General features: G+C 52.6%; 1 protein-coding gene across 1 annotated transcript in view; it reads left to right on the top strand.

Moving 5' to 3' along the window:
• Positions 1-4559: 4559 nt before the first annotated feature.
• Positions 4560-26065, top strand: part of LOC309817728 (cAMP-dependent protein kinase catalytic subunit PRKX) — a gene marked incomplete at its 5' end in the record, with an annotated part of 80327 nt that continues 58821 nt past the window's right edge. The window contains one exon of the mRNA XM_082646999.1: positions 4560-4725. Within this exon, the coding sequence (XP_082503125.1) occupies positions 4560-4725 (166 nt within the window). The remainder of the gene's footprint in view (positions 4726-26065) is intronic.

The following is a 26065-nucleotide window of genomic DNA, read 5'->3' as shown; positions in this document are numbered from 1 at the left end:
CTCTTCAGCATCTGACAAGTAAAAACTTTCCTGCAAATCTTCAGTGATGAGTAAGTGCACCATCTTCTAATTACAGGCTGGTCTATCCCAGGCAATGTGTCTATTCTCAACACGGTCCTCTACAGTTTCCTTTGAAATCTCTCAAGAAAAGCCTCCGAGTAAATAGACACGTATAAAAACATTATTCAGGCCTTCCCTGGTGGCGCAGTGGTTGAGAGTCCGCCTGCCGATGCAGGGGACACGGGTTCGTGCCCCGGTCCGGGAGGATCCCACATGCCGCGGAGCGGCTGGGCCCGTGAGGCATGGCCACTGAGTCTGCGCGTCCGGAGCCTGTGCTCCGCAACAAGAGAGGCCACAACAGTGAGAGGCCCGCGTACCACAAAAAACAAAAACAGAAACAAAACAAAACCATTATTCATAGACGCTGGAGCTCCATACATGAATAAGAGCAGTGTGACAGTCAAATGTCCTTGTACTTTTTCAGATTTTTAAACTTCAGTTTGTAGAGAGGGTGGCTTAGGGTTTTGTTTTATGTTAGTGATGGTGGATTGCTTCATTTTACCCAAATGTGCACATATTTAACCATCCAGGATTCTACCTTGGATGAGTTCATTGCTCTCAGTCCGTTTGGAGTTCATGACCTCCCTAACCAGGGCAGTGTGTGTGACATCTCCGTGGTGAAAACTTCATTTCCATCAGCAGGAAGGCCATTGCTAGGTCAAAACTTAGCCACATATGTTGGGTCAAACACTTATTCAACAAGTGAAATTGAAGCTGTTGGAAAAGGGGGTCCGCTTTGCATAAAATATCTCTAGAGAGCCAGGCGCCAAAATACAGCCTTGGGGTGCGTGGGGACGCTTTGTGAGTGGTGGGGATTCAGCTGGGCTCCCACCGGGGCAGGCCTCTGATGACTGTGGGTGTACTGATCGTAATGATAAAATAAGTACCATCATCTGTGACTCATCATGCCAGCAGCGGTCCATCCGTGGAGGCAGAAGTGCCCAGGATTGTAATAGAACGTAGCCAACTAACTAGGTTATCGTGAATTTCTAGCGCATGAAACCAACGCAAACCCACCATAGGGCCGTCTGGACAAGGGAAAAAGAAGCAGCAGAGGGTTGCAAACCTACTAAAAGTGAGCGCTTATAAATGCTTGGATCACTCCTTGCCAGGAAAACATTCACTGGTGCCGAATGAAAGCACAAAACCCCCCTACAGGGCTATGCAGCAGCTCACCTGAGAAATGGGAACAAAATCACTGAGCATGAGACATGACCTAGGCTATTCCTAGTAAACCACGGCTTCACCTGAATGACAGTAAAGTCTGACCACGGAAGTCGGAAACCGTATTCCTGTAACTGGACGCTTCTCTGAATCAGAATATATAATAAAATATATTAGAATGTATATTCCAGAATATATTAGAATGTAGTAATGTCACATAAATAATACCTAATATTATATATAAATTGTAGCGTCTGAAGGCAGCTGAAAACTTCTTTTGGAATATATATATTAGGACATATAATAAAACATGAGAATATATATCTCAGAATAGATTAGAATATGTGGGGTATAAATAGTATCTCATATTATATACATTAAAAACTGTAAAGTCTGTGAGGGCAGCTGAAAACCTCTTGGAATATATATATTAGAACATATAATAAAACATATTAGAATATATATTCAGAATAGAATATATGTGATATAATAATATCTAATATAGATAAAGTCTGTGAGGGCAGCTGAACACTTCTTTTGGAATATATATATTGGAACATAATCAAATAGAATATATACCGTAAAACATATGTATCACGGAATAGATTAGAATATAATATGTGATATTTAATATCTGTTATACACGTATAAATTGTTAAGTCTGTGAAGGCTGGTAAACACTTTAGAATATATATCAGAACACATTGGAATGTAATATAGATATAATAATGTAGAGAGACTGTAAACTTCGGGAAGGCAACGGTGCGCTTTTTATTTTCACTCAGTACACACACGCACACATATCTACCTGTCTACTTATAGACATGCGCATTTCCAAATACATGCAATTCCAAAAGACGTGTCCAGCTGCCCTCACGGACCACCCTTTTTCTCTCTCCCTCATTCAACCCCGCCTACACCTGTTCCGGCGTTGACTTTAGAGCTCATTCTGCGTACGGGGAGCGTTCAGTCCGCTGGGTTACAGAGTTCGGTATTTCCCTGCCCCATCACCACCGAATGCTCATCCCAAAGGCGGTACAAATGCCCCTGTAATGCCTCGCTTGCACGGCTTTTTTTTTTCTTTTTTGCCTTTCAAGAAATATGCTGTGGTTTCTGAAGAATTTTTATGAGCCTTCCAGATGAAAGCGGCTTTGTTCATCAAGGTGTTGTGAAACCCGCCGGGATATTTATAGGAACAGGTAGGTATGCGGTCAAACTCCGGGCGGGCGAGGAAGGGTCAGATCCACTCCGCCACCCAGAGTTTAACTCTGCAAGCGTCTCTGTTACTTTTTCCTCCCCGGCTGCCATTAGAAGGGCAAGGCGTGCCTTTCACTGGGCGTGAAACCCTAGCCTTGACCATCGACCTTAATTAGCCAGCCCGACCGCAGTCACAAGGTCGCGTCCGCGGGGAGCGGGCGCGCGCTCCGCGTGGAGTCGCGCCCTTGCCCGGCGTGGACCGTCCCGGTCGCCCCTCCGCGGGGCACGGCCTGGTGGCCTGAGCGCGGGGGACCAGTCCTTGTCTAAGCAGCCGCTGGGGCGCACGCGGCCCGCTCCTGGAGCGCATTTTTCGCATTCCAGCTCAAGATCTGGCAACCAGCAGAGAGCAGGCGTCTCGCCCGGGGAAAAAGCCACCCACAGTGTGCAGAGGAGGGCAGGGGCGCGGCTGGCAGCCGGGGGCCAGAGCACCACACCCAGAGCCGGTTCTGATTTCCTGTCACCCCCTCCCAGTTGGCCAAGCGAGGCAGGCCCGGCCTGGTCCCCCGTAAAACGCCTTTCTGTAGTTCTGGCCTCTGCGACAGACCGTCCCCACGCCGACTAGAAGACTCAGGGGCAGGACCCTCCCTTTCAAGGGCGGAATCGCTGGAATCCCGCCAAACAATAGGGCAGGCTCGGTGCCTCTCGCTGCTCAAACTGTGGTCCGCGGACCTGCGGCCCGGATAGCCCTGGGGGCTGCTCTGAAAGACCGATTCCAGGCGTTCCTTGCCCGGCCCGCTGTGGTCCAAGGAGCACTTTAACCAGATCCCCGGAAAAACAGTGGCCGCATCCGTCTAGTTACATTTGCATTTCAGATACAGCCCCGACATTTTGGGGGTATAACTATAACCAAAGGTGGCCTGGGACACACTTCCCATTAGGAAAAACCTAACGCTATCGTTGTGTAGTTGTCTGTGACCGTACTGCGTTTCTTTTCCGAAATCGTCCCTGGTGTGTTTACACCAGCTGCCCGTCAAGTTGCATGCGCCGTATTTGGTAGCTGTCTGATTGTTACCTGCCTCAGTATTTTAAGAAATGGTTCTTTTGAAATAATTAAAGATTTATCGGAAGCTGTCAAGAAACGCTCCGGGAGCGCGGCTCCGCGCCTCCCCCATGGTGCGTATCTTACATGACTGCAGTCCAACAAGCCAGCGCTGGGAGCGGCCTTGGTCCCGATGGTTATTCGCCAGACGTGGCGGCCGGCCGCCCGCCGGGACTCGCGGGCACCGCGCGGTCGGCGGAGCGCGCCTCATCCGCATCCAACTCCAGCTTTATTTTTTAACTTTACTTTTCTTTAAGCCACGCCCTCCCGCTCCCCAGCCGGTCCCGCCTTCCCCCAGCCTTCCGGGCTGGGGCGCAGGGGGCGCGGGGACAGGCCTGCGCGTCTCCCGGGGGAGCTCGGCCGAGACCCCATCCCTGGGGCGCCCCGGGGCGCGGAGGCCGCGCGAGCAACCTCGCCCCCCGCCCCCGCCCCCGCCCCCGCCCCCGCCCCAGAATGGCGGGAGAGGCTCCTGGCGCCCGGGCCCTGAGGTCCCAGGGCTGGGGCGCGGAGGGGGCGGGGCGCGGCGGCGCGGGCCACACCCCCAGCCGGGCGGGCTGAGTCCGGGCCGGCGCCCGGGCGGGCGGAGGGAGCGCGCGGCCCCGCCCAGGCCGCTTCCGCCCGGCCCCCCAGCAGCGCGCACGCAGCGCCCGCGCGGCGGCGGCGGGCGCGGGACGAGAGGAATGAACAGGCGGCCGGGCGGCCGCGGCCAGGACCCCGCCTCGCGCCCGCCCGCCCGGGCCGCGTCCCCCGCCCAGGCCACGCCGCGCCCGCCCTCAGAAGCCGCTGGCTACTCCCACCGGCTGCCGCCGCCGCTCCTGCCCTGAGCGCCGCCCCGCGCCCAGCCATTGTCCCCGCCGCGCCGCCTGCTGCGCCCGGCCGCCGACCGGGAGGCGGGGGCCGCGCATGGGTGGGCGCCGCTGATGCCGCCGCCGCCGCCGCCGCCGCCGCCGCCGCGCCGCCCTCCGAGGCTGCGTCCCGGGAAGCCCGGCCCCCCGCGCCCCCCGGCCCGGCCCGGCGCCCCGGACCTGAGCGCGCCCCCATGGAGGCGCCCGGGCTGGCCAAGGCGGCCGCGGCGGACGCCGACGCCCGAGAGAGCTCGGAGGAGACCCCCGACGGCGCGCCCGCGCACTTCCCCGGCCCCGGGGCGCCCTCGCCGGAGCCGCCCGCCTACCGCCCGCAGGACTTCGACACGCTGGCCACCGTGGGTGAGTGCGACGCGCGGGGACCCGGCCCGCTGGGGCGCTCGGCGCCGCCCGGGAAGCCGGCGTCAGACAAAAGGCTTGTGTGCGGTCGCCCGGCCGCCGCCCGGGGAGGGCCCTGCCTGGTCCCGCCTGCTCGGGATCTCCGCGCGGGGCTCCCCGTGCGCCCTGGGTCCGCCGAACGCCCCGAGACTTGGAGGGCTTCCTTCCGGACCCCGAGAGCCTCCCCACCTGCGGGCGCTCTGCCCCGCACCTCCGAAGTCTCCTGTTTTAGACCTTCCCTCCCGTCCCCCAGCAACCTCCCCGGTGTCTGGGCCCCCCCGACGTCACAGAACTTGCTGGGGTCACGTCACATTGAGGGCGGCGGCGGCCGCGGAGGCCCTTGCAGACCTCACCTTGGCCGGGCTCCCCCTCTCCCCCGCGTCAGGATGCTCCCGCCTGGACTTGAGAGCGTATCTGGAACTGGGAGGTCAGGTGTCCCGTGGCGTTTTAGGGGCGCGGGGCGGCGTTGGGGGTGAATTACGCATTTCCTTATCCTGCCGTATTTTCCGTCTGTGTATCCGGAACTGGGCATTTCTTGTATCCGGCACTGGTTTCCTTTTTGTCGTCCTCCTTTGAACCTGACCACTCCTAGGCAGCTGGAAGCGTGAAGTCTCCAGTCCCATGAGTGCCTGGATCCCAAAACGTGTTGGTGTATGGAGCCCGCCCTGAGTGGGTCAGAATATCCCGGCTCCGCGAGGGCGCTGCCTTCAGGCTGTGGGCTCAAGCCAGCCTGTGGCTTCTTAGCAACCCTTTGTTGCTAAGGGAGTTGTCCCAACCTGTCAGGAAAGAATCAGTGGGGAAGGGGGCACATACCGTAAATGACCCTGGAGCAGGGGTACCCAGGTACTTCTTCGGGCCCTTCCCCACCCTCTCTTGGAAGGGAGGAAGCATTGGCCTCAAGGGCATGGCTTGGGGTTTCATATGACCAAGGGGCACAGCCAGAGTGGCATTAAAACCACTCAGAGTGGTCTTGAAACCTTCCCTTTTCCGTCAGTAGCCTTTTGCCCGTATGTAGTTGGCTGTGAGGAAGAGGTGCCCAGGAAGCCTCGTTTGGGACGGAGGGGACAGGAGGCACCCTCCCTCTCTCCTGTTTCTCTCTTCCTCTCCCTCCAAGCCTTCTTGTCCATCTCCTCCTTCATCTTCTTTCTCTCTCTCTGTCCATCTCTCCCTCCCTTTCCTGTTTTTCTCTCTCTCTGTGTGTCTCTCTGTCTCATCTTCTCCATCTTCTCTCTCTCTCCCTTTCTTTTTCTCTGTCTCTCCCTCCCTCCCTCCCTCCCTCTGGGGCGCTCTGCAGGGCTGCTTTAAAAGCTGGCTGTGTTTTGCAGGGTAGGAGACGAGGATAGAAACCTAGACCAGTGCAGTCACACCGGTAGGTGGAAACACAATTCAACAATGGAAAGTTGGTGGAGGACCCGGCGGCCCTTGGCACACAGCGCTGGCAACTGGATCTGTTTTGGGCACTTAAGCAAGTCTATTGTGAAAGGTGCCAGGGCATCAGGCGGGGCGTGGGCTGGTGGGTGGGCTGCGGACGTGGCGTAGCCCGGTGTCTGCAGCTGCCTGGGGGCCCTTTGGGCGCTGCCTAGTGGGCATAGGGTGCCCAGTGAGTCATCTTGTCCTTAAAAATAGAAAGTCACTGGCTCTGGGGACCGAGCAGGGCCGGGTGGGGGGGAAATGAGCTCTCCAGTTGTCTTTCCCTTTCTTAATGAAGAAGATACTTGCTCTTCAAGGATAACTTCCTGTGGGTTCCAAGGGTGTGAAGGGAGAGCCAGGTCACACGTGTTCAGGATGTTGGACCAGCAGGGGCCTGGGACCCAGGGTGTGTGTGTGTGTGTGGCTTTGCAGTTTTGGTGGCTTTTTAAAATCACCTTTTGCCAGAACTTTCTTTAATATTCCAGATTTATCTGCGCATGGTTAATCTAAGAAAGTAAGAATAAGCTTTTAAAAAATCCCAAACCCATCAGAGGTGTTAGAGTTTCCAGTAACGTTAGACCATGAGGTGTCATGGACAAAAGTGAGGGGCTATGTTGGGCTCTTTACCCACAGTTAGAACGCAGTTGGGGCCAGCATGGTGCCTCTTCATCCTAAGCTTCGGGCCCAGGAAACTTAAGTTTCCTTTTGACTGCCCCGGACCCATCCCTAACTGTCCCCCATCGCAAACAGGCACCCCCAGTGGCTCTGAATCGTCTGAGGCCATCTGTATGCATTTCTCCAGCTGAGCAAGGCTGTCTTCCACAACTTGAAACGAACCCACACACAAAACAGAAGACAAAAAAAACATCCTGACAAACCTCTCAGCCTTTCTTAACATAACCACAATCCCCACGCCCTTGGAACCTTCCAGAATGAGTCAGGGTGGAAGGACCGGGCCGGCTGGGCTTGTCCTCCACCCTGAAGTTCTGGCCTCACACAGTTGTGCATTTTCACCTGGTCTGATCTCCGCTCCGGTGTGTGAGCTCTTCTTTTTCTCACCAACAGGTGTTTTTTTCATCCTTTTCTTTTGCCTGTGAGCTGGGCCCCGGGGGAGGCGCCTGTGGGACAGAATTGCTGACTCGCAATCCCCCAAGGACGGTTGTGACGATCAGCGCAGGTGGAACGCAGCAGGTGGGCACAGATGTGCTTCTCCATGATTTAGCAAAACCGGCAGTGGCTGTTCAGATGGCAGGACCCCCCAGGAGGGTTGGCACCAGGACACCGAGACCCAGCTGGAAGCCGACGGCCCAGTTCACGGGGCGGCCATGACACCTTGGAGATAGAATAAGGAGGAAAGTCAGTGACCAGTAAGGTCTCAGATGCTCTTATTCTGTGCTCCTGAATAAACTGTCTATGGGAAGTTGTCCGTGTTCTAGGTTGATTAGCCCTCCACAAATTCAGACAGCTTGGAAGAAAGCTTAGCTTATGTTGGTGAAAAATCTCATGGGCATTTTGGTGGTGTTGTTGTTGGGGGTAGGAGTTTATTAGTTTATTCATTTATTTTGGCTGTGTTGGGTCTTCGTTTCTGTGCGAGGGCTTTCTCTAGTTGCGGCGAGCGGGGGCTGCTCTTCGTCGCGGTGCGCGGGCCTCTCACTATCGCGGCCTCTCTTATTGCGGAGCACAGGCTCCAGACGCGCAGGCTCAGTAGTTGTGGCTCACGGGCCTAGTTGCTCCGCGGCATGTGGGATCCTCCCAGACCAGGGCTCGAACCTGTGTTCCCTGCATTAGCAGGCAGCTTCTCAACCACTGCGTCACCAGGGAAGCCCCAACATGGGCATTTTTTAAAGAGCGTGGAAGGGACCTTGGGTCCTGTCTTGGCCAAACTGATTTCATCGATTGAAAAACAGGCCCAGTTACAGAAGGAGTGGCGTGCAGCCCCGGCCCACCTTCCTGGTCCGGGTGACCGAGCTTGATTTCTCGCTCTGAGCACGAACAGTGGCGCCATTAAAGATAAAGGTTTTGAACTAATGATAGGTGCACGGGGGATTCCAAAACCTGCACCTAGTCCCATGCACCCTGCATGAAGTTTCCCCCGTGATGTCTTCTGTAGGTGTCACACAATATCAAAACCAGGACGCACGCCGTCGTGGGGTCCATCCTGCTAAGAGACCACAGACCTTCATCAGTGCTCCCACCTTTCATGGGAACTCCTTTGAGCTTGTGAGGAGCGGGCATGCGTTTGGTTTTGTGCAGTTTTATCCTGTACATCCGTCTGGGCAGCCACCAGCCCCGAGATCGAGGCACAAAGCTCATTCCCTGACCACAGAAACGCGCTCACGCCTGACACTTGTATTTTTTTACTATCACGTCACACTGTCAGAAAGTTGTATTTTCTTTAGACCGAGGAGACCTTCCGTAGTGAGTAATTAAACCTGCACTGCTGTCTCTTACTTTCATTTTCCTCCCTGCTGATAAGATTGTCTCATGCACCCTTGGTTCCCCAGAACCGGCCCTAATTTTTTTCTCTCCCACCTGGACTCCCAAAGCATCACCGGGAGCAGCACGCCCTGGAGGCGGGTGGAATCCGCAGTGGGGAGATTTCCCACTGCATGTGAATGGCTTCTCCCGGGGCGATGTTGACAGAAGCCTTTAGAAGGGAATGTTGCTTACGGTGTAGTGATAGCCAGAAAATTGTGTTCACCTTTTAATCTGATTTACCTTGAGTGGGCGTGAATGGTAGTTTCAACTTAAGAGCATCAGAGGAACTTCGAAAGTTAGGTAAAATACGAGAAAAGAATGTTTCTTTTTATAAAATTACGGAAAATACTGGAAAAGAATATTTCGTCTTACAGAAGTCCTGCAGGCTGTTCCTCCTCATTTAAAAAAAACTTTTACTTGTTTTTTGGCCACTGCCGGTGGCATGTGGGATGTCAGTTCCCTGACCAGGGATCGAACCCTGGCCGCCTGCAGTGGAAGCGCGGAGTCTTAACCACTGGACCGCCGGGGAAGCCCCTGTTCCTTCTCATTTTTAAAAAATTGTAGTGAAATTCACATAACACAAAAGGAACCATTTCAAAGGGAACCGTGCCGTGGCGCTTTACACGTTCACAAAGTCGCACGACCCTCATCTCTGTGAGGTTCCAGAACATTTTCGTCTGCTGCCCCCGCAGGGCGACCCCAAATCTGTGAGCAGTCACCCCCTATTTCCTCCGGCTGCTGGGAACCCCCATCTGCTCTCTGTCTCCATGGATCTGTCTGTCTCGTGTCGTCTTCATCTTACACACTCTGCTTCCTTACTTCGCATCTCCAAGGGGACGGCGGGGTGGGGGGAGGGGGGGGGACTTCGGGAAGAGAAGCTTAGGAGATACACAGCCAATAGTTCCCTGCTCAGGAGGAGAAAAGGAAAATGCGCCAGAGGATAGAAAGTGTGGGATGGGGGGGCGGTCAGGTGAAGACCAGCCAGGAGGAGAAACGTGCAGGCAGTGAGAGAGGCAGGGGTGAGCCAACGAGTCACAGACACGTGCACACAGAACCTGCTGTCCTGGGTCGGATCGAGTCCCCTTCTCCCCCGAAATTCATGTCCTCTCAGAACCTGGGAACCGGGACCTTGTTTGGAAACAGGGTCTCTGCAGATGTGATGCAGTGAAGGGTCTGAGATGAGGTCCTCCTGGATGAGGGTGGCCCTACATCCAGTGACAGGGTCCTTCTAAGAGACAGAAGAGGAGAGACCCAGACACAGAGGAGAAGCCCCAGGAAGACAGAGGCAGAGACGGGAGGGATGCGGCCACAAGCCCAGGGACGCCTGGAGCCCCCAGAAGCTGGAAGGGGCGGGAAGGACCCTCCCCTGGAGCCTCTGGAGGGGGCGTGGCCCTGGGACACCTTGACCTCAGACATCTGGTCCCCAGGACTGGGGGGGACGGATGCCTCTGGCTTTAAGCTCACAGTTTGTGGGAGCCCCAGGAAACTAATTCACCTGCCAGAGAGGACTGCAGAGTTGATTTCTGTGTGGCCTTACAGCTTGGTCCATAAGGCAGTTTCCTCACATCCTTGGAGGTGGAGGACACCAGGTTACATGTGTTTTCCGAGGGCGTCCTCATCCCACGCAGCATGTGGGTGTGGCTAAAGCAGAGCTCACTGTTTGACAGAGGTCATCGCCCGCGCTGGATGGGGCAGAGTTAGTTCCCATGTGGTCAGGCCAAGCTTCGCCATCTTGAATCCATCCCGACCTTGTTGTCTTGATTGGCCCAGCTGCCATGACAGAAGACCGTCCCCTGGGTGTCTTACCACAATGCAGATGGATTTCTCCCAGCTCTGGAGGCCGCAAGTTCGAGATCAGGGTGCCAGCGTGGTTGGGTTTTGGTGAGAGTTTCTCTCCTGGGTCGCACTGGCTGTCTTCTTGCTGTGTGCTCAGATGGTGGAGAGTGGAAAGCTCTTCTAAGGACACTAATCCCATCCTGGGAACCCCACTCTCATGACCTCATCTCGTCCTAATTACTTCGCAGAGACGCACCTCCGGATACCGTCACATTGGTGGGGAGGGGATAGGGCTTCAGCGTGGGAATTTGGGGGGGCACAGACATCCAGTCCATAACACTGGGTTGACTCCTCCTTACATGTCGCCCTGGCTTCTTTCTCCTGAGCTTCTGCCTTTGGGGTGCAGGTGGCTGTCCGAGCAACAGCCTCACCTTGCCACATCCTGGATTCCTTACAGGAGGACACCTCTCTCCCTGGATCTGGGGACGACCCTCCTTGTCCCGACCTGGCTCATGCATGGGGACGAGGACATGACGCCATGATGCTGGTCTCAGACCTGTTTCCGGGATGGGTCTCTCCACAGTTGGGGACCACCAAGGAGGCCATGTCTGTCACTGCAAGAAAAGGGCAGAAGCACCCCGTGACACAGACACACGCTTCCCCTTTCCGGGGTCACTTGAAGCTTGTGAGCACGGTGTTCTTCTTGAGAAACACGTGTTCAGGATTCTCAGTGCCTCCTTCAGTCTCAGGAGCAACTTCTTGGGGCTTTCCTGGTATTTTCCCCCAAGTTTGTTTATTTTCAAACACCCACATGTCACCACCTTCACACCATTTAAAACGTTTCCCCTTTTCCTCTTTTTTTCGAAAACTACAAATGTTCTTTCTTGCTGGGAAGAACAGTAAAGAACTGAGAAAGGAAGGTTCTTCAGAGAACCTGACTGAGAAAAGAATCGGGGGTAAATCCAAGCTTTGGGGGTTACATGATTGGAAAGCTGTACCACCCCTTGGAGACACTGAGAGGGTTAGCGATGGAGCAGTGTTGGGGGGAAAAGCCCAGGAGTACCGTTCGGGACGTGGTTAGTTCGATCTGCCTGGGAGGCGTCTTTGTCGTTATCTCCATCGTCACCGTCCCCTTCCGCCACCTACTGCCACATCCTGCCACCCTCCACCAGCATCACCTGCATCACTTGTGACCCTCGGGGAACTTTCGTTTAATGGAAACTCACAGAAGGTTGTTTTAACGTGAACAATTCAGTGGCACAGTGCTGTGCAACCACCGCGTCTATCTGGTTCTAAAACATTTTCGTCATCCCCCGAAGGACACGCTCTACCCGTTAGGCAGTCACTCCCCGGCCCCTGGCGAACGCTAACCCATGTCTCTGTGGCTTTGCGTGTGCCGGACGTTTCACGTCAGTGGAATCCTACACTGTCTGGCCTTTCGTGTCCGGCTTCTCACCGAGCTTCACAGTCTTGAGTTTTGTCCTGGTAGCCTGTGTGAGTGCCTCATTCCTTTCTAGGCTGAGTCATGTTTCATTGTGCTGGATGGACCCCATTTTGTTTCTCCTGTTGCATGCATTTGCTTAGAGAAACAATGTACCACAGCCTGGGCGGCTTAAACCATAGACATTTATTTTCACACAGCCCTGGAGGCCAGAATCTGAGATCCAGGCGTGGGCAGGGCTGGGTTCCTCCCGAGGCTCTCTCCTGGGCGTGTAGACGGCTGTCTCCTCCCTGTGTCCTCATGGGGTCGCCTCTCTCTGCGCGTCTGTGTCCTGATCTCCTCTTCTTATAAGGACACCAGTGCTCTGGGATCAGGGCCCACCCTAATGACCTCATTTTACCTAAAGACCCCATCTCCAAATACAGCCGCATCCTGAGGTGCTGGGGGTCAGGACTTCAAGATGAAATCCTTTGGGTGGAGGGACGCAATTCAGCCCATGACACCATGAACCTTTCAACGCATCTTGTGGTACCTCAGCCTCCTTGGCGTTCCCATGATGCACTAGTTGAGCCTCGCCCCAGGTGGACTTGGCTCATTGCATCCAAAGTAGGCACCATAATATCATCACCCTCATCATCACCAGCATCACCTTTTCCGAACACAGGCTCATCTCGTGTTCCAGGACATACGGTAGTGTCTTTGCGTGGATTTGGCGCTAACTCCTCTCAGCACACCTGTCGTGCGTCCACCCCTCCGGTGCTCAGAGCACCTCCTTCTTCTGACCCCGGAGTCAGGGAGCCGGAGAGGGGAGGGGGGCGGGCAGGGCCCGCACAGGGAGCCCAGTGCAAGCTCCACTTCCCGTGGTCTCCTGTTGGGATCTCTCGCGTGGCCTTTCCCACCTTTGGGCTACTGGAACAAATGACCTCAAACTCAGTGGCTTAAAACAACATGCATTGATTAACCTGCAGTTCCAAGGGTTAGGAGTCTGGAAATGGTATTACTGGTTGTTTTTTTTCCTTTCTTTCTTTCTTTTTCGGCCGTGCTGTGCAGCTCGCAGGATCTCAGTTCTCCAGTGCTCTCGGCAGTGAAAGCCCCCAGCCCTAACCACTGGGCCGCCAGGGAATTCCCAGCATGGCTGGGTTAAAAACCAAGGCGTGGGCAAGGCTGTGTGCCTTGGGGAGGCTCCAGGGGAGAATTCTTTCCTGGCCTTTCGCAGCTTCTAGAAGCCGCCCGCATTCCTTTGTTTACGATAATCTTCCTTCGTCATTGAAGACGGCATTGCCGGGTCAAACCCTTCTCGTGCCATTTCTCTCCTGCTTCTCTCGGCTCCTTCTAAGGACCCTGGTGATGTTGCTGGATTCACCCAACTAACCCAGGGGCATCTCGCTATTAAGGCTCTGCTGATTCACCTCTGTGGTTAGCTCCTTGAAACTCAGTTCCCCTCGGCCACGTAAACGAACGCGTCCCCAGGTTCTGGGGATGACGACAAGGACATCTTACTCTGTGTATCGTGCACCGATGCTTCTACTCTTCTGTGTGCGCCTCACCCGAGACGCAGCACCGCTTTGGAGGACGTGACGGGTGGATGGCTGCGCCCAGCCTGGCCTCAGCCCTGGTCTGACGGCCTTGACTTCCACAAACGGAGGGACCGCAGTTAACAATAAAAAGCTCTTCCGTTACTACCTGGGAGGAGAAATGGGAGATCCACTGACCGACAGATGGGGCTGGACATTGGGTGTGTGTGTGCGCGTGCCCGTGCACGCTGGGGAAGGGATTCATGAGTTACCTGAGGCTGTCACATCTTTGCCCTCTTTTGAGGGGCTGGAATGGTGTCACCACTGACTGCCACGTCCCCGGCCAAGCAGCACCAATTCTAGTGTTGCAAGAGAAAGGCCAGTGACGGGACTGCTCCAAGATGAGATGACAAAGCCTCAGACCTTCGAGGAGCTTCTGGCCCCGGGATGGACCTTTAGACACACGGCTGTGACCCGTGCGGAGGCAGGTGTGGTTAGCCACGTGGAATCCCAGAAACCAAGCTTGTGTCCACGCGGGGGCGGGAGGTAACGGCGGCGGCGGGCGGTTTCTTAAGGAGGCTTGAGCGTGTTCATTGACTGGACAACACGGGGACGTTTATTTATCTTTTTTTTTTGAGGAACTTGGCAGGCTCTCCCCCCGCCTCCCCGAGGTTCCCCTTGGAAGAATAATAAAAGCAACACTACGAATGCGTCTAAGCAGCTCCTAATTCCAGCAGCGTCCTGCCCCGCCTGCGTTTCACGGGGAGGACGGATCTGCGATACTGCGCTGGGTTGGGTGCACAGGGTGCTGCATCTCTCGCTACACCCCTACGGCACTCCAGTAAACGTCCGCTTGGCATCTGGGTTGCGTCTCCAAATAAGAGCATATGTTACAAATAGCTCTTCAGTGCCTTTGGAGTTAGCCGTGGAGGACTCCAGTCACGCATCCTGAGTGTCCCCGAGGCTCGTCCCATTGGAACGCCCCGTATCCGCCAAGGCCGCGGATGGAGTGGGCGCGTGTGTTCTACGATGCAGGTCCTTTCCTCCACCGGCACGGGCCGTCCTGCTGCCCTGGGGCGTAGGAACGTGAAGGGGACATTCTCCGTGTGGGTGGCTGTCACCCGTCCTGTGAGTCACCTTGTCCCCATGTAGGAGCTCCCGTCGGACCCCTCTGGGCCGTCCTTCCAGCCTTTATTTCGCGCCAGGTGCTGCCGTGGCCTCCCCAGCGCCTGCTTGGCCCAGTGCCTCCCGCTTAGTCTAGGAGGTCTGTCAAGACTATACTCTGGGCGTCCGAGGTCCCCTCCCACTGGGTGATTCCATGCTTGAAAAAAAGATCCACCTTCGGCCCCTTGCACATCTGTTCACCCCACTTACCATTTGGAAATTCACGCTGGCTTTCCCTCCAGTTACAGGAAAAACAAACCGTCTCCCGGAGTCCCTGCTCAAACGCGGGAGTTCCTGAAAATCGTTGCACCCAGCGCTCCCGCGTCGTGCGCTGCTCTCTATACGCATCCTCTGGACGTGTCCTTTGGACACGGTTTTGATGAGGCGGGCTCATGGAAGGCGTTTGGAGGGCAGCCTCCCCAGGGTTCCTGTAACACAGTTGACAGTGATTTGGGTCGATGATGTCACCCTGCTGCCTCATTATCTCGGCAGCCAGTTCACTGAACAAAGGACCAGACCGGGCAGATCTGAGGGCTGGGTGTGGCGGGCAGGGCTCCGCTGCTCACAGGACGGCCTTTGTAACGCCGAGGGCACCTGGGGTCTGAGGTTGCAGGGGCAGACAGAAGCAGGGCTCGTGTGCCCACACCTGCTTGTGCCTGGGTGTGTGCAGTCTGGGGGGGACGGCTAGCAGGGAGCGAGGAGAGGTGGGTAGTTAGCCAGCTGGTGTTTGCGGACAATTCCAAAAACATTCAGCACAGATTGAAAACTCTCGCTTGGAGGGTTCCCCCCCCGCCCCCCTAAATCGAACGGGCACCCAGAAGGCCAGCTATCTAGAGTTTCCTCTTGTGGAAATTCTGCCTGGGTGCTAGTTTCCATTTATCCTCACACCGTAGGGGAAAAAAACATTTACCCAGAAAAAAACCAAACACCAGTGAGTCAGAGTATTGGCTCCTTGAATACAGTCATTGTTGGCAGGGATTATACTCATGAAGACGTTCATTTCGTTGATCCTCCGAAAGATGAGTTAGCACGTCCTTTTGGTAACAGATTCTGAGGTATCCGTTGTATTGATTTGGGTCAAAGCCGCAGCTTCTCGTTGCCTCGATTATTTTTTCTCTATTGATTTCTTGTTTTCTTTTATTATTATTATTTATTTCACTGCGCTGCATCTTAGTCGTGGCACGGGGCATCTGGTTCCTTGACCAGGGATCAGATCCGTGCCCCCTGCAGTGGAAGCGTGGAGTCTTAACCACTGGACCACCAGGGAAGTCTCTTGTTTTCAAGTTCATTGCTTTCTGCTTGTAAAGTCAGTAAAGACCTAACACAGAGACGCGGGTTAGGTCTTTATTTCTGCTTGCTTTTGGTTTTTGTTACTCTTCTTTGGGTAGGCTTTTTCTTTCTTTCTTTCTTTCTTTTTTGGGTCTTTATTTACTTTTCCTGGTAGTAACATGTTGTATTTTGATTGAGATTCTGGGCTACTCCTCTGAGCCTCCCAGAGGGCCATGGAAGAAAGGGAATCGTGACCCAGGAGAACCGCTAAGCCTGCGTCATCTTTTCCCACCCTCCCAGGGCACCTTGGTCGTTGGGGGAGTCTTGTGTTCTATGCACTGTGGCTGGTGGACCCTCTTGCAGGTCTGTTTCCCTCTCCCAGCTGCTGCTGCTTTCGTGACAGTTCCCCCTCCACGAATGAAAACCCGCAGCTGCTTCCCTGGGGAGAACCAGCCACAGAAATAAGCAGGGAGAACAGCGAGTCGGCGGCCACCTGCTCCAGCCTGTTTCTGAGCGCAGTGCATTTCAGGACAGCCGCTCGGCTTCCTTAAAAGCAAAAGTAAAACGAGGGCGCCGTCAGCTTTAGACGTCAGCTTTACAATCCCCGTCTAGAACTGGGGATGCCATTGGCAAAACCGTCCGTGGGAGGGGTGGGGGGTGGGGGTGTGGACCGGGTGCTTCACCTCCTGGGCTATCGGCGGGAGGTCTTCTACCTTTGTAAAAGGGGAAACCGACTTCTTTCTTTAGTTGTCCAGTGACTTTCCGTGCTGCTGTTTCTCCCTGCATGACTGCATCCACAGGTGTGCACACACCCACGTACACTGGGAGGTTTTTGGCTGAGGGGGTGAGAACCCTTCTGGCTGTTGAAAACACTCCAGTTCTCCGGACGTTGCCAAATACTCGATGAAACCTGAGACCGGCCACTTCTTTGGACGGGAAAAGCCATCTCCTGTTGCCAGGCCCGCTGCCTAGCCTTCCTGTCAAGTCAGCAGGGCAGGTCGTTCCTAGGTAGACAGTCCCGAGTCTGCGCCAGAAGGTGGTTTCTGAATTGTCCCTTCAGAATATTTTTGTTCTGGAAACAGTGCAACCTCGGACGGTCCAGGTTCCAGGCTGCTTCATTGGCGGTCCAGGTTCCAGGCTGCTTCTTTTGCAGTCTAGAAAAGAGTAATGAATCGTGACAAACATCACACAGTGATAGGAAAGTAGAAGGCAGGATTAGTCTAAAATGAGGACGCCAGCCCAGCCCAGGAATCGCTCAGTAGCACAGACAGCAGGAGTCTTACATGTGGATTCCTGAAAGACCACAGATTTGCAGGGGGGCCGTCGAGATGGAGTGAGCAGCTTTTATCAAGGCTCTGGAGGAATTGGAGACATTGTCTTTCTATCGATTTTATTTCTTGCCAGCATTAAACTTGACTTGCCAAGTGGCTGGCATGAAACAGGTCTCTGGCTGTCCTGACTTTGCATGGACTGGCCGTGCCCGGGCTTGTAGAGGAGTGTACTTTGGGTTATGAACGTGTTCTCTGGCTCCAGCTGGGCAAGGCTCAGGCACGGGCATTGGGAGACACTCGTTTCTGTCTTCTTAGTAGATGTTTGGATTCCATGTGCTTTCCCGGGACGTGGTTCGCCTGTGTCGTGCAAAGATGAAGGGTGGACGCTTACCCCAACCTGGGGCCACGGGGGACTTTTAAGATGACTCCTGGGGACCCTTAGGTCGCTCCCTCCCAGACCCCCTGGTCTCCGCCCTTAGTCTTTGGGGAATGAGGGTTATGCTGTGGGCATTGGATATCCTTGACTGGTAGGAAATCCTGGAGGAAGATGGTTGAGGGAAAGTGGGTCTTCGTCACACTTTCAAATGACACCTTTGATCTTGGTGAGAAGGTTGTGGTTTGAAGTAGGAATCATCAGAAAGACTTTGAATGGGAGACAGTTATATCTGATTATGTGTCGTTTGTTCAGGTTTTCAGAATGCCCGTATTTAGTGCCGTGAGCTCTTAAATGATCACAAAATAGATACTAAATGAGACTGAAAAGGGCGGATTGTAATACCTAACAAACTCAACTCAAAATGTGTCTGCTTTGCAGAGCCTAAACTAAAAAGACTGTAAAAATATTTCTTTATCCAGTTTGGAAAATGCTGGCTCTTGCAAAATAGTCTGTTTAAGAGGCAGAATGAAATGCCTCTTGAAAGACCGCATCGGTTACGCGATGGGTTGCTACGGTCGGTCCATAGCTGAGATGCAAGTGGTTCTCAAAGTGGGGTCCTGGGGCCCATGGGAGTTCCTTGTGGGACTCTGAGGTCACTATGACTTTTGTAAGAATACGAAAGCATTATTTGCTTTTTTTTCCTCTCTCCTTCTCGCATGAGTGTTGGGTGGAGTTTCCAGTGGCCGCCTGACCTGGGATCATGGTTGCCTCTTTGACCACCAGTGAAATGCATCCTTGAGGGCTCTTGCGTTTTCTTTATTTTTGTTTTACTTGTTACTATGGCTGCTATGGAGAGGCACCCCCACGCCCCACACCAACAAACACTCCTCAGGGATCTCGATAGATTTCTAGCGCATCCAGAAATCCTGAGATCAGAGAGTCTGAGAGGTGCTGCTTTGAGCGTGGGGGGCTCTGAAGTGGACATTGACGGGCTTGCAGGTGCCCTGGGTCTATGTCTACCACACAGTGTGTGTATCACTCTGTACCCTGGGGCACAGTAGGGACCCCAGAAGATTTGTCCAGCCAGACACTGGAAGAATGGATGTGTTGCTGGCTGTCAGTTACCCTGGCGAGAGTTCAGAGCCTGAGGTCAGTTGGAAGAATGGAAGGGTCACCTCTCAGGGATGTGATCAGCAACAGAGAGAAGAGACGAGGATCGGGGTCGGGGCTTTAGAAGAAGAAAGCTTCTTGTGCTCCGGGAACCCAGCAGTTGCTCAGCTGGGGGATATTTCAGCAGGATCCGTGCTTTCCATTAACCATCATGCGAACGGTCTAAACATTGTAAAGACTATTATGCAACGTTAGTACTGTTTTCTGTTACCAAGAATAAGTCTAGGGCTGAACCCTGACCCTCCCCTATCATAAGGATGATTCTCAGTAGTTTGGGAGCAGCATGGCGGCCTCAGCGCTATCACGCAAATGAGCCAGGCTCCCGAGTAGACTCCGCAGGACCAGTTCAGCAAGTTCGCGTGCCTCGTTCTTGAGTCGTCTGCCTCTCCTGGATTCTCTCATGGCAAACTTCTCCTGTTCTTGGATTCTATAGAGCAGCGCGGTCCAAGAGAACCGGGTGCCGTGAGGACCATGTCCTAGAATCTATGTTGCTATGGTGACCAGCTGAGGTACCAGCTTCTTTTTTTAAAATTTATTTTATTGAAGTATAGTTGGTGTACAGTACTGTGTTCGTTTCAGGTGTACAGCAAAGCAAAGTGATTCGGTGATACATGTGTAACATTCTTTTCCATGATGGTTTGTCACAGGATATTGAATAGAGTTCCCTGTGCTCTACAGCAGGACCTTGTTATCTATCCATCCTATACATAATAGTTTGCATCCGCTAATCCCAAACTCCCACTCCATCCCTCCCCCACCTCCCCTCCCCCTTGGCAACCACAGGTCTGTTTTCTATGTCTGTGAGCCTATTTCTGTTTTGTAAATAAGTTCATCTGTGTTGTATTTTAGATTTCACATATAAGTGGTATCATATGATATTTGTCTTTCTCTTTCTGACTTACCTCACTTAGTATGATAATCTCTAGGTCCATCCATTGTTGCTGCCAATGGCATTATTTCATCATTCTTTTTTATGGCTGAATAGTATTCCATTGTATATATGTACCACATCTTCTGTATCCATTCCCCTGTCGATAGACGTTAGGTGCTTCCGTGTCTCGGCTGTCGTGAATAGTGCTGCTGTGAACATAGGGGTGCATATTGTCTTTCCGGATTACAGTTTCGTCTGGATATATGCCCAGGAGAGGGATTGCTGGGTCATCATCAACTTCCTTATTTGACTCCACCTCACTTCATTGGACTTTAAATAAGCCACATGTGTCTGGTGACTACCTCATTGGACAGCACAGCTTACACACCTAAGAATCTCAGCAGTCGTATAGGTCAACAAAATCAGACGTCAGAATTCCTTCCTTCTGGGGTGCCACGACCTCAGGATCGTTTTTAAGTGATTTCTCAGACACTGTTAGGGATACCAATGGAAACAGCTCTTTAATAAAATTCTCGGCTGTCCCCTGATTCATTACGATACCTGGGATAAATGACACGTCAAAAAGACCTGCTTTCCCTAGTATAAGTGAATGTCCAGAGGCATACGTGTATTTTCCAAAAGTGATTGAATACCAGATGCCATTTCCTAAACATCTCTGGTTGCACGTTCCACACGGACCCCTTATAGCATCTCTTCTGTTTCTATATGAACCATATTCTTGTGGTTACTTGAGGATTTCATAACAAAACACTTTCAGACGGGCAAAACACCTTCACTGATGGGAAGATGGAGTTTGTCAGCAGAAGACAAGCTACATCTTCCTTGAGAAGATGTAGCGAAAGTTACAGTTTTAAATATATTTACACACAGGCATAGTTCACTTTATCGCACTTCGCACATGCCGCGTTTTTTTACAAATTGACGGTGTAGCAGCCCCGCCTCGAGCAAGCCTGTTGGTGCCACTTTTCCAACAGCACTTCCTCCCTTTGTGTCTCTGGGTCACATTGTGGTCGTTCTCGCCATATTTCAAACGTTTTCATTGTGATGATATGTGTCGTGGTATCTGTGACCGGGGAACTTGGATGTTACTGCAACGAGTCCCTGAAGGCTCGGAGGATGGTTTGCAGTTTTTAGCAAGAAGCTATTGTAAAGCGAAGGTCTGTACATTGTTTTTTTAGACAGAATGCTATTGCACACTTAACAGACTACAGGGGAGTCTGTCAACTGGGAAAGATCACTTTTATACGCCCTGGAAAACCAGAAAAATTCCTGTGACTCGATTTATTGCCATATTTGATTTATTGAGTTGGTCTGGAACCCAACTTGTGTCTCTGAGGTCTGCCTGTGTGTGTGTGTGTGTGTGTGTGTGTGTGTGTGTGTGTGTAATTTATTTCCGGCCTCTCTCCATTGTAAATATCATCAGAGACTTTTTTATTAATTAATTTTTATTGGAGTATAGTTGCTTTACAGTGTTGCGTTAGTTTCTGCTGTACAGCGAAGTGAATCGGCTCTACGTATCCATTTATCCCCTTTTTGGGATGTCCTTCCCATTTAGGTCACCCCAGAGCACTGAGTAGAGCTCCCTGTGCTACACAGTAGGTTCTCATTAGTTGTTGATCGTATACATAGTATCAGTAGTGCAGAGACGTCTGATGTCGTGTGGCAACCTGACTGCACACAGATGCCACCTGCTTGCTGGTACGTGCGCACACGCACACGCACACACACACACACACACGCACACCCCTCATAGTCTCCCTCTCCCAAGTTTCCATTAAACTGATAATACAGTTTATTTTCAGGAACACAGGAATAACGTAGGTACAGACAGTCGTCACGAAGGAGCTGCAGGTGTCACGCACAGGTTAGAAGTTGCATCAGACTTTGGGGCAGCCCAGAGCACACGCCAGCGTGTAGGACAGTGTGGACGAAGCAGCATGGGGAGGGCGGGACACGCCAGACCCCAGACGAGCTGTGACAAGAGTGAGCATTGAGTGGGCCTTCCCGGGCGGCCCAGGGGTTAGGACTCGGTGCTCTCACTGCCGAGGGCCCGGGTTCGATCCCTGGTCGCGGAACGGGGATCCCCGCAAGCCACACGGCGGGGCCAAAAAAAAAAAAAAGTAAGGCTTGAGTAAGGAAGCTCAGGGATCCCTGGAGAACTCTACAGCTCCTGTGATGAGCACGGTGCCCAGAAAACCATCAGCGCTGTTGGAACAGTTTATTCAGTAAAGAGACGGAAGGCAGTGGTTGCCCTCTAAGGGTAACGTTCTCCTAATGCTCTCATGCCGAGGGTCCCAGCCTCACTCACACGTGGAAACTTGAGTGGTCATCTGAAGACCCTCATTCTTAACAGGAAACAGCCACCAAACTCGCCTTGTTCAATCGGTTTACACAGTCTGAGACATCAAGATAGCAGAAGACTTGAGATCCCAGAGAAAGCCAATAATTTAGGGAACCTAAGAGAAGGTGAAAACAAGGGAACGTAAGGAATTTTGTTAAAAGTCTCACTTTGAGTCATTTTCAGAGAAGTTTGACAAGATACTGTATCCATCAACAATAATAGGAAGTTCCAATAAGAGAGAAACAAAAGAGTTTCCAACAGGATGGCTGGGTATTACAAAGGAGAATTTTCTAAAGTCCAAAGGGTGATCTGATCCATGCTTGTGACTGTAGTTATCATCCTGGAGCTGGTGGCCAAAGAAAGGCACAGCCGTCACCTGCGCCTTGCTCTTGCGAGCTGCAGGGTGGTCTCCAAGGCAGACCCTGTTGGGTGGGTTTGTCTCTCTCTCCCCGACATCCAGGGGGCCCCTTATATTAATTTCCCGGGGCTCTTGTTACAAATCGTTACAAACCAGGTGACCTACAGAAACAGGAATCCATCCTCCCCCAGTCCTGGAGACCAGACGTGTGAGGTCAAGGTGTCCCAGGGCCGTGGTCCCTCCAGAGGCTCCGGGGGAGGGTCCTTCCTGCCTCTTCCAGCTTCTGGGGGCTCCAGGCGTCCCTGGACTTGTGGCCGCGTCCCTCCCGTCTCTGCCTTCCAGCTTCACAGGGCTTCTCCTCTGTGTCTGTGTCTCTCCTCTTCTGTGTCTTAGAAGGACCCTGTCATTAGATGTAGGGCCACCCTCCTCCAGGAGGACCTCATCTCAGACTCTTCACTTCATCACATCTGCAGAGACCCTGTTTCCAAATAACGTCCCATCCTAAGGTTCTGGGTGGACATGAATCTTTGGGGGCTCGATTGAACCCAGTAAGTACATCCCTGCTCCTCCAGACATCCGCAGGGTCCAACATGGAACTTGTCACCACCCTCCCCAAAACAGAACAACTCAGTGGGCCCTTTGGACACCTGCCAGGGTTTCCTGTCCTTTTTTTTTTTTCTTTCTTTCTTAGAGCATACACTGTATACTTTTAGAGTGAATTATGCATAAAAGTCTGTGCAAACAATAACATATATTACAATAACATTCTCAAAAGATCTTACTATATTTTAGCGTTGTTAAGTTATATAAAATACATCTTCATAAAAGTACAGGCTCTTTTTTCAAGTTTTAAATCACGACCTTCTCAGATGCCTCAGTGCTACCCTGTGGGCATCTCCTCCTTCCCTCTCCCAGCCCATCCCCTCCAGCCTCATGCAGGATCTGTTCTTTCGCTCCACACTAGTCTTTCGTCCTTCCTACTGGCTTCTGCAACCGCAGGGAAATCTCTGAAACAAAACGGAAAGCACGCCGAACTCAGAGGAGCCAGTCACTTCCCCCTGCCCGCCGCGTGAGTTCCTGTAATCCGTTGCCTAAAGAACGCAGTGGAAGGATTTCAGAATCCCCGCCTTCTCTTGCCCTGTTTCCTCCATCCTCACGAATCTCTATTCTCTCTGTGGCCTTTGCTATCCTTAATTTCCTTTTTTTTTTAATTTTTAATTACTTTATTTTAGTTTAGTTTTTTGGCTGCATTGGGTCTTCGTTGCTGCGTGCGGGCTTTCTCTAGTTGCGGCGAGTGGGGGCTACTCTTCGTTGCGGTGCGCGGGTTCTCACTGTGGTGGCTTCTCATGCGGACTGTAGGCGCAAGGGCTTCAGCAGTTGTGGCACGTGGGCTCAGTAGCTGTGGCTCGCGGGCTCTAGAGCGCAGGCTCAGTAGTTGTGCTGCACGGGCTTAGTTGCTCCGTGGCGTGTGGGATCTTCCTGGACCAGGGCTGGAACCCCTGTCCCCTGCGTTGGTAGGCAGATTCTTAGCCTCTGCGCCACCAGGGAAGTCCCACCCGTCCTTAACTTCAGTGAGCCTCTACTTTCCAGTCCGCCCAACCCTCCAATTTCCACTGGAAACTTCCCTTCCTCAAAAACGAACGTCTTTCCCGACCTTCACCCCAAGGTGAGGTCCATCCGTATGTACCTCAGCACACCTGTGTCCTGAAGTCCTGCAGCCTTAGAAGCCCCTGAAACACAGATGAGCGCATCAGAGTCAGGATGGCTGTTGTCATTAACGTTTACTGTCAGCCTTTCCCGCATGATGGTAACAAAACTAAGATATCAGGGACCAGCCTTGTGTGGATTGTGGCTGTTTCTGAATCGTGCAGAGCGTCCAACACACAGCAATATTTCAGTAGTTTTTTTTTTAGTACTTATTTATCTGGTTGCACTGGATCTTAGTTGCGGCTCGTGGGCTCCTTGGTTGCAGCGTGCGAACTCTTAGTTGTGGCATGCACGTGGCATCTAGTTCCCTGACCGGATATCGAACCTGGGCCCCCTGCACTGGGAGTGCGGAGTCTTAAGCACTGCACCACCAGGGAAGTCCCGGACCCCGTTTTTGCTTAGAGAGCTAGGTGGTCTTCACAGCGTGGGCCACAAAAACCATCTGTTGTCAGAGGTGCAGCATTCTCCACATTTCCAGAGGGGCAAGTTGACACTTGACGCAAGAATTGAGCGTGAGCTGAGTTGCGGCACCTTGAAGGCTGTCCGGTATGACAGCTGCTGGCCACGTGAAAGACGATCAAAGCCAGTCGCCCAGCCTCGGGAGCCGCTGTGAGCTTGTGGCCACGGGTTGGACGGCACGGACGTAGACTGTTTCTGTCACCACAGAAAGTTCGACTGGGCTGTCTTGCTCCAAGTTGGTGCTTCTGAACTGGGGGCAATGCTGCCCCCAGTGGACACTTGGCAGAGTCTGGAGACATTATTGATGGTTACACCTGGGGGGATGGAGACCAGGGAAGCTGGGCCCAGCACGCCCCGCATCTGAGATTCATCCAGCCCCAGTGTCAGTAGTGCTGAGGCAGAGAAACTCTGCGTTGACATGAGAGACCCTGTCTGTCTGTCTGTCTGTCTATCAATCATCTATCCATCCACCTATCATTATTATATCTATGCACCATCTATCAAAACTATAAATCTTTCATCTATCCATATCTATCCATCTGTCATCTACCACTCGACCTATTATCTATTTATCCATCTACTGTCTGTCTATATTTCTCTATCATCTATCTACCATCTCTGTATTTCTCTATTATGTATGTATGTATCCATCTATACCTATATCACCCATCCATTTATCATCTGTCTTCTGTATCTTTCTATCCATGTATCCATCCATCCATCCATTTATTACCTTTTTCTATCTAGCTGTCATCTGTCATCACTCTTACTTATCATCTACCACCTACCTATTATCTATCTTCTATCTGTCGTCCATCTGTCATCCATCTGTCTATACCAGTGGTCTTCAACCAAGGGGATTCTGCTCCTCGGGGGGACACTTGACAATGTCTGGAGGCATTTGGGGTGTCACACGTGCGGGGGGGGGTGTCTACTGACATGTGGCGGGTGGAGACCAGGGATCGTGCTCCACAGCCCACAGTGCCCAGCACACGCCCTCCCCCCCAACCCCCGAATTATCTAACCCAGAGTGTCAATTACGCTGAGGGGCATTGTTCGTAACTTTGCGGGGTGCTATGACATCATCACATCCCACCCTGGATGCAGTACCAGGCTGTGACTTTTAACCTGCCCGGATGGTGTTGTCAGAATACAAAGACCAGCCTTTGTGCTCCTGGGTGAAGAGTCACCCAGCGCGGTTCCAGGTCCCTCACATCTGCTCCTGGGGAGCCCAGTGCAGGGCCAGGGATTCCAGGCGTTTCCTTGTGTTACATTCCTTAGCGTTGGGGTTGGTGTGAGGGACTTCCTGTGTTTCTTTTTTCTTGCGTGATTATACACTTCGTATCTTTCTTAAGAGAGAGTGTAGCTTAGTAATTAATCTGTAAATAGAAGAATTGTGTGTCTGAAATATCTGTTCTACAGGAGGGCTCTGTGAAAGGGAATGTGGCTTGACCCAGCAACATTTTGAGAGAACTGATTGTTTTTGTTTTTTTAAAATCTGTCTAGACTAGTGAACTCACAACTCTAACCCCTCCCACCCAGGGCTCAGCTGAATTGTGTCCAGTTTAATCAGCTGATCTTTGAAGGTTCCAAGTTTAAAAAAAAAAAATCCTCAGAGCTTTGTCCAAAGCACACATTTTTGGGGGTAAATTTTGCTTATTAAGAGATAATTCACAAA

The sequence above is a fragment of the Grampus griseus genome, assembly GCF_964374135.1.
Source record: "Grampus griseus genome assembly, chromosome: Y".
Lineage (NCBI taxonomy): Eukaryota > Metazoa > Chordata > Mammalia > Artiodactyla > Delphinidae > Grampus > Grampus griseus.
This window is presented reverse-complemented; position numbering and strand designations above follow the sequence as displayed.